The sequence below is a fragment of the Juglans regia genome, chromosome 7 (genome assembly GCF_001411555.2).
Source record: "Juglans regia cultivar Chandler chromosome 7, Walnut 2.0, whole genome shotgun sequence".
Taxonomy (NCBI): Eukaryota; Viridiplantae; Streptophyta; class Magnoliopsida; order Fagales; family Juglandaceae; genus Juglans; species Juglans regia.
In genome coordinates this window covers 36060883-36069459 of record NC_049907.1, presented here as the reverse complement: position 1 = coordinate 36069459, position 8577 = coordinate 36060883, and the positions used below count along the sequence as shown (strand labels likewise).

At 39.5% G+C, this 8577-nt stretch overlaps 1 protein-coding gene across 1 annotated transcript; it reads right to left on the bottom strand.

The window, feature by feature from the left end:
* Nucleotides 1-5353: 5353 nt before the first annotated feature.
* LOC109010484 (heavy metal-associated isoprenylated plant protein 32-like) lies at nt 5354-8279 on the bottom strand. The gene is made up of 3 exons (XM_018991340.2): nt 7821-8279; nt 7502-7577; nt 5354-7337 (listed from the first exon to the last, which is right to left on the bottom strand). The coding sequence occupies exons 1-3, from the start codon at nt 7848-7850 to the stop codon at nt 5863-5865; spliced, it is 1581 nt and encodes a 526-aa protein (XP_018846885.1). The 5' UTR covers nt 7851-8279; the 3' UTR covers nt 5354-5862.
* Between the last annotated feature and the right edge of the window lie 298 nt (nt 8280-8577).

Sequence of the window (8577 nt, the reverse complement as noted above, 5' to 3'; positions counted from 1 at the left end):
CAGGAATTTTACCTTCAGATGATACGTGGAGGTTACAGCCTTCCTTTGATTCAAGGACAGACGTCCGAGGATTACATTGTATGAAGATGGGGCCTTCACCACTAAGAAGTCTACCATGAGAGATGTTGTTTTGGGAGCTGTTCCCGCCAACACAGATAGAGCGACTGCTCCAATTGGCTGGATGGTGTCCCTTGTGAAGCCTTTGAGGGGCGTAGGTGTTGGCCGCAACCGATCGGGAGTGATTACCATTTTAATGAAAGCCTCCTAGAAAAGGATGTCGGCAGAGCTATCATTGTCGATCAATACACTTTTGGTCCGATAGTTAGCAATTTGTGTTGTTACTACCAGTGCATCATCATGGGGGCGCAACAAAATTTCTCCATCTTCCTCGTTGAAAGTTATGAGATATTCTCCAGTCTGACCCCTGTTGTTATGGACAGAGAATACTTCTTCATACTTGGCCCTCCTTGCATGGGCCTTTCGTGCCGAGAAAGTCATTCCATCGGCATATCCCCCCGCTATGGTGTTGATTTCGCCTATGGGAGGTTTTCTTCTCTTCTAAAATCCCTTTGACGTGGGTTTTCTCCACGAGGGTTTGCAGTTCTTCTTCTGTCAGGACTCCTATTACTCCTCCAAGTAAGGTTCTGGTCTTTGTAGGTCGGGTTGTAATTCCTGCGAATTGGACTCTGGTCTACCGTGGGGGGTTGGCCTATCTGCTTCGCTACTTCTATCTGGATTTGCATATTGACCCTACATCTTTCTTCGTCTGCGGCAGTTGCATTAGGATGAGGGTGGACCCCAGAGTGATGACTCTGTCGGTCTGCCTCAGGTTCTTCATCATTCTTTCGCAAGGCAACGTTTTCTTGTCGGAGGGTCTCCATGTCTGCCATGAGTTTCTGTATTGCTTCATTTTGTTTATTGAATCTTGCTTCCATTGCTTCGGATTGCACCGTTTCACTCTACAAATGTTAAGAGCGGGTCATTGCCAGCATACGAATGACATGCTAGTTATGGGACAATAGAGATCCCACAGACGGCGCCATTGTTGATCTCGTGTTTCGCGGGCCTAGGTAACTTCACAGCAGTAATATTCGAGCGATCACCTGCACAGTAACTAAGGGGGGACTTCGGGATCTGTGGATCCTTTGATACTTGAGTTAGTAATGGTAATGAAGATAATAAACAGTAATGGAAATGAGAATGTAAGGTGATAGTAATTGATTACCTTGTCTATTTATAATTACCGACCAGGTCTCCACCATAGTGGGGTGTTGCATAGCAGAATATAACTAGGTTGTAACTTGGGTCCTGCTCTAGGCCTAATGTAAGAGATTTTTCCCCTTTCACAGTTATTATACTTGATCGATCGATGGTGAGAAGCATGACATATCGTACGTACCCAATGATTTTGATATATATATATATATATACACCTCATTTACGGTGTTTGGAATTTATACAAAGTGACAAATTAGGTAGGTTGATGATATCGACATCATTACGACTATATATATTTTTACTCTTATTATATAAACCTGTTATTTATTTTATTTGTTCTATGGTATGGGTTTTTAACTATAGCGAAATATATGGGAATTTTCATATAAAACGTTTTTCTATTTAATTTTGTTTATAAGAATATACATAAATGGAATATATAAAAATAAATTTATAAAGAAATGTGACTTTATAAAATTCGTTAGATCTATTTTAAAATTAAAGTTAATTTATAATATGGTGTACACATCAAACTATAATATTTTATGAATTTATTTTACATAATTTTTTTTGGGTTAAAGTATTTCTTTTTCTATAATTTTAGACATTTTTTCTATCTATTTACGAGTTGAGGGCGCACTTTTCACGCCATGGACCTAAAAAGTTTGAATTTTTTTAACCAGATATATGAGATGTAAGAAATATATATATATATATATATATATATATATATTTTTTTCAAATTTGAATCTCTTTTTTTTATTCATTTGGCCTTTATCTTTATCATGCCGAGGACAGATGAAACGAAACGGAGGTGGGACGTAGCAAAAAAACCGTGGGCCCGCGAACAGAGAAGAACCAACTCCTTCGCACCGTTCCGATGTTATGGGTTGGGTAGAGAATACGATTTGTTTTGTTTTTAATCGTTCGATGGTACGGAAACTTACGATTCCATGTTACGCTTTTCCTAAAGCGTAAGTAATCATTACTACTACTAATACTTACTACCGTCAGAGTTGTGGTAGATCGGAGTTAACGGCGTTCTGTCTCCGTTAACGGTACAATTTGCGGGACCCAACCGACTGCAATCTGGATGTGATCGTTCTGGACAGAGTAAACAAAAGACCGAGTGGGGTCCCACCCTCGCCCCCGCCTCGGCTATCGGACATTATTGGAATCATTAGCCAGTGCTCAAGTTGCTGATAAATTAGATATATTATAAAAAATCCATTTTTACTACCATTTGGTTTTTATTATATTATTAATAATTGAATATTTGTAGGAATATTATTATAATTTGAAATTGTAGCCGAAAGTTTGGAATTTTTTTCCCCTAATAACTTTGCTTAGGTTTTAGAATTGAATTAATTTTTGTTGAGAATTTTAATAAAATAACTCTTCTGAACTATTTGACACTTTCTTCCTTTGTAAGTTTTGCATAATTATTTTAAAAATATATATATGATATTTAAATAAAAAAAATTATATAATACTTATACATTACTATACATAATATTATTTATATATAATAGCTTAGTTTTTAAATTATCAAGGAATCAATCGTTGGATATTATATTTAACAACGAAAAGAGGTTAATACCATTCACGAACAATTATTTTTATAATCGATGGTATTTCTTTCTGAAAGTGATCGATGTTGCTTTTATAAATTAAATAATTTTTAATTAAAATAAGATTTAATGAAAAACTGTGAAAAAACTAGTATGTGTAACGTTTTATTATATAATTTAAACCCATTTTGTTTTTCAAAAAAAATAGGAATGAAAAGCGAAAGATGGTAGGTTAAGAATATAGCTGGAATTGTGTCATTGTATGCGTATGCCAGCTAGTAGTAGTAGTAGTACTGTAGTAGTACAAATGAGCAATGCTGCTCCCGTCTCATTATATTATGTGTTGGCGTTTCAAAATTCAAACCTTTAAATTTCTGACAAGTTTTGCATGAATGTGCGTGTGTTTTTACTTTCAGTTTAGAGGACAATATTCTTCATCATGTGAATGAAACGACATTATATTCACTATTCTACTTGTGCTACCAAAATTCCATTTATCATAATTATAATAATAAATTGCATTATTATATAATTTTCAAATAGATAAATTAGGTACAAATTTTTATAAAAGAAAAAATACTTCGTACAATTGGATTCAATCAGAGGTCAAAAACAATTAAGGCTCCGAAAAAAGAAAGAAAAAGTGAAAGAAAAGGATCAGTTTTCTGTCTTCTTCCTCATGATTATCCCACCTTTCACTCTCTCTCTATCTCAAAGCTCCACTTTCTCTCGGATTCCCTGGATTTTCTCCCCCATATATAGGGTTCATATCATCAGCCAAAGGTTTTAGCAACTCAAAAGATGAACCAACAAATATAATAGTTATAAGATTTTAATGATGGGTCATTGGTGGTGCAATACAGAGTTGCGATTTTCTCCCTTCAAAAACTTGTTTGTTTTTCAAACAGTCAGTCCACTAAACATGACACTGTCATTTACATCAAAAGATGGTTTCTTTTTGTTTTGGGTATTGTAGAGCCGAGAGCGTTAGGAAGAAATTCCCGTGGCATCATTTTCAGGTACTAACTTATATAAGCTTGCAGACGACTGTATTATTATTTTTATTATTCTTGGATTTATGTGAGACTCTGTACTGCGCCCCCGTATACCTCCAAAGAAAGCCCACAACCCCCCAAAACCCTCATCCCCATGCAACTCCCCATGTGATTCCTCGCCTGTCCGTCGAAGTCCTCATCTTTTCTTCCCCCACATGGCACCCGGCATGACCGAAAACTGGCGCATTCAGTTCTGTACGTAGATGTAGACTGTTTGGCCGAAAGACATACGAATCATTATAGTGAAAGATAGGTATGGCTCGAAACCAGTACTGGCGAAGTATCATTGCACCTCAAGCAAAGCTATATTCATAACCAAACAAACACCCCTCAGCAAATTTGGGATCTCGAGCAGCGAAAGCATTAAATGTTCGTCGCAGGCTCAGCACCCCGTGCGAGTACAACCCCCCACCCCACCTGAAGGCTGAACCTGATCTAAAAACCAAAGGATCAGTGCATCAGACCACTGGTTAACTAAAACATGGTATCCTTGCTTGCTGGATTTCACCCAAAATCATACTAATCGGAAAAAATAATCTTTGCTTACTCTGTTTACCTCTTGCGGAGAATCGGAAGGTTGGTCCAAGAGAGTATTACTTTTGGTATAGTATACACTGGCTATGAGGCCCTGCAACAATCCCTGACTGATTAGACAGATGATGCAGTTTGATGACCCCATTATACATCATGTGATGGATACATGATAGTGGTGGTGGGGTCCTCTTTCTCACACTCTCCTCTCCAAAAATTTCTTACTTCTTCGATGCCCTTTCTGCTGATAAGACTAGACAATTAACCAAGAATTCGTGTACCCAGTGTCAACGCCGTTAGATTGATTTTCGAAAAGAGAATACTACAGCCACCCTAGAGTGTCCACGAGAAATAAAAGCGGTGCTAGTTTATACCGCTAGTCTCTTTTTTTTTTTTTTTAATATATTTAAATGTTTTTAAAAATAAATCAATATATTTAAAATTACTTCTTTAATTATTAAAAAAATAAAATAAATAAAAATTATCTCAACGGTAAACTGCAGCGGTCAATTACGGCGGCATGTTTTGGGCTTCTGATATACACATACGTACGTACAAAGAAATTTGGCCTTTAGCGTCTGCCTATAGTTTTCCTGACTTGTAGCTCAGCCGAGTGTACAATTAAAAAAAAAGTACTGTATTGCAGCAAAAACCAAATAATAAGAGTAAATACATATATACCCCAAGCAACACATTTCCAGCCAACGAAAATTTCACGATGTGGGTGCGGTTTTTGTGCTTCGGGCCAATGAACCAACACAACTCACATTGGTATGTTTTTAATAACACAACTCACGCCATCAACCCCACAACACAACAATCCATAATATCATAATTTGGGTCACGATGTGATACATGGACGAGAATGGATGCAATCTAAGAAGATAACAGAGCAAGAGCACATGAGCATATTCTGGATCAGGATCATAATAATAATGCTCTTTTACGCTGATTTTATATAAAGAAAGACATACAGAGTCAGAGAGGAAAGAGCAACATTGTATTTGGGGGAAGAACGGGGAGAGAGATGGGCTTCTTTTTTTTTTTGTTACTGCCATTCTTCTCCACTTTTTTTTTTTTCCATCTTATTTTTGTTTGCAAAATATAAACACATATATAAACATATTCCCATAAGAGAAAAGCCCAAAACTCACAACAAAGCACCACCATCCCCCCCAAAAGCTTACATTTCGTTCTTCTGCCCCTAAAAGCTTTTAATATATAATTATATATGATCTATCTATAAATACTCCCTATGATATGATTAGATAGCGAAGCCAGAATTCAACTTGGGATCGAAGGAAATTAAAGGGGGTAAAATAGAAATGGAGATATTAAACTAAAAATCGAAGAAACCCATTTCCAAGTATAATATTAGCATAAAGAACTTGCAGTGCTCGCAAACTATTATCTGATTCGCCATCGCCACCCACCGTCGGAAACCTTAGCCAATTAAACCAACAGCAGCAACATCTACGGCCAGATTTTCACATGACATTACAACCCGATGTGTTCTCATCACTAAAAGCGTGGGTGTATGGATCGGGCGGAGGCGGGTAGGGGTTGTATGGAGGCATGTAATTGACTGCCGGAGGGGGCCTGGCATACATCATGTGTTGGAACCTTTCGTTCGCCATTGCGGCGCGCTGCTGCTGCTGCTGCTGCTGCTGCTGCATCATCGCTGCCAGGTATTGCTGCTGGTGGTATGGGTTGCCAGGCATCGCCTCAGGTCCAGCCCCCTGGAAATACCCGCCTCCACCGCCGTTCATGGCGGTCGCCGGAAGGCCTTGGACGGCCGGGATGTTACCCATTTGGCCCATCGGCATGTTGCTCATTTGGCCCAATGGCATGTTCATGCTGCCCATATGACCCACGTTTGCTCCGACCATACCATGAGGGCCACCCATGTGCATCCCAGAACCGTTCATGGCATGAACCCCATCATTCTTTTTCCCCCCATTGACATTACTGTTGTTTCCATTAGCACCATTGTGGCCACTCTTGGGACCTGCCCCACCACCGTTTGGATTTTTAGCATCCGAGGGTACGCCGCCTCCATTTTTACCACCATTTTTACCACCCCCACCGCCTTGACTTTGATTGTTACCTCCACCTCCACCTCCACCGCCACCGCCCTTCTTTCCTCCATTTCCATGTTTGCCATCATTGTTTCCACCATTTATCTGAACAGGCAAAGCTCCACCACCACCCTTTTTGCCATTACCACCACCATTTCCTCCACCACCACCACCATTTCCTCCCTTCGAGGCATTCATGAACTGTGGGTTAATTTTATTCATCATACCATTCATCATCATCATGTTAGGCGGCCCCTGACCATTACCCATCACAGGTTTCATCTTATTAAGGGGATAACGTGGATCGTCCATTTCATCCTCAAAGTCATCCTCATCATAATCATCATCATCATCATCATATTCATCAAATTCATCATCAAACTCGTCATCATCGTCTGGCAAGTCGAACCTCACTGCCTTTTGGTTTGCGTTCTGGTCCTTGGTGGGCATTTTCATGTCCTTGAATTGGGGCAGCTTCAGACCTTGAAACTCTTTCATCTGTTGAAGTTGCTGCAGCTGCTGGAGCTGTTGAAGATGTTGCTGTTGCTGCAGCTGTTGCTGCAGATGTTGCTGCTGCTGCAGATGTTGCTGCTGCTGCTGCTGGTTCGGTTGTCCACCTTTGGGCTGCTGGTTCGGTTGTCCACCTTTGGGCTGGTTGTTACCACCCTTCTGACCTTTGTTGTTCCCACCTTTGCCATTCTCAAATTGCATATTCTTGAACTGATTGACCAGTTGGTTCATGTTATTGTTGTTGGCCTTTGGAGCACCCCAGAGCTCTGCATGTTTTCCTGACTTCACAAGCTTCTTGATGAGCACTGCTGGGTCTACATTTCCAGTGACTGTCACCTTCCCCTGCTCCGCATCTATTTCTGTGAAAAAAACGCCTGGCAGGAAAAAGAACCGTCCCGTGAATTAAAAAGAAAAATCTACTCAAATTCATCACAGAAGAAAAGCAAAGTTTTTTTGGGTACATATGCTAAAGATCCGCATGGAAAGAGAACAGAGCTAATAGTAGTAGAAGAGAGGGCGTCCGAAAATGAAATGATACCATCAATTTTTTGCAAGATCTTCTTCACTTTCTGCTTACATCCATCACAGTGGATGTTCACTTTGAGGACAGATTTCTGCATGCACAAGCAACCCAAAGAACAAACATCGAGTAAAGAGATACATCATTTTAAAGAGAAACATAAACCGAGCTTGTTATGAGAAATGACCACACATAATAGGACCGAGTGTGCTTATGAATTTTTTTTTTTTTTAAATATAAGGGAAGAAAAGAAAGTATTTTTCACAATGAAGCAATGATATTTTGTAAGAAAAGAAATGAGAAAGTAGAAGCGGTACAATGGCTGAGGGGAGAGTACCTGGATCTTCACAAAATCTTCTTTACTCATAGTTTCAACTCAAATGGTACAAGCAGAAGGGTACAAGAATGTAGACAGAGCGTGTTGCTTGCAGATCTGGGAAACAGAGGCAAGTAAACCCAGATGGTGAATTACAAGAGCACCACAAACGGATTCTCCTCTGTTCTTTCGTTTGGGTGTTTCCAAGCAAAACACGGAGACGTTGGGAGCGAACAAATGGGTCTGAGTCTCTGAGCAGAGGCAGTTGATGACCCTACAATAAGGTTCGGTCTTGAAAAAAGAGAGATGGAGAGAGAAGGAGAGATGTTCAGAGCCGGTGGGTGGACATTAAACTTCTCTGTAGTGACTCTGCGTCCTCTATTTCAGGGTCCGAGAGAGAGAGAGAGAAAGAGGCTAAGCAAAATGGGTAAATGAAATGGCGGAGTGACGGTGAAGGCTTAAAACACTTTGTTTAGGTCCTTTATAAATTTTGGTATTTTTAGACCCAAGTCTACAACATTTGGAGCTTGTATTTGGTGTCGTAACTTTCAAAAAAACTTGAATATAAAACCAGAGTTGGGTACATTTGGCTTGGCTTCAAGCTCCTCTAACATAAAGGTCAGTGAGTGTGGCTACTGGCTTGGCTTCACCATTGGTGAGATTTGGTGGAGAGGTAAAATTAAAAAGGTTCAGAAAATATTTATTTTAATCTTTAAAACGGGAATAAATGGTGTCATGGGTGAGAGTTTCAGATTTGCTTCTCTTTTTTTTTGGGGAG

Excerpts from the sequence above, each read along its gene's own strand:
- LOC109010484 (XM_018991340.2), bottom strand. The coding sequence starts at position 7,850 with ATGAGTAAAGAAGATTTTGTGAAGATCCAG. Across the intron at positions 7,578-7,820 it reads AAGATTTTGTGAAGATCCAG|AAATCTGTCCTCAAAGTGAA; the intron begins GTACTCTCCCCT and ends TTGTGCATGCAG. Across the intron at positions 7,338-7,501 it reads GATCTTGCAAAAAATTGATG|GCGTTTTTTTCACAGAAATA; the intron begins GTATCATTTCAT and ends TTTTCCTGCCAG.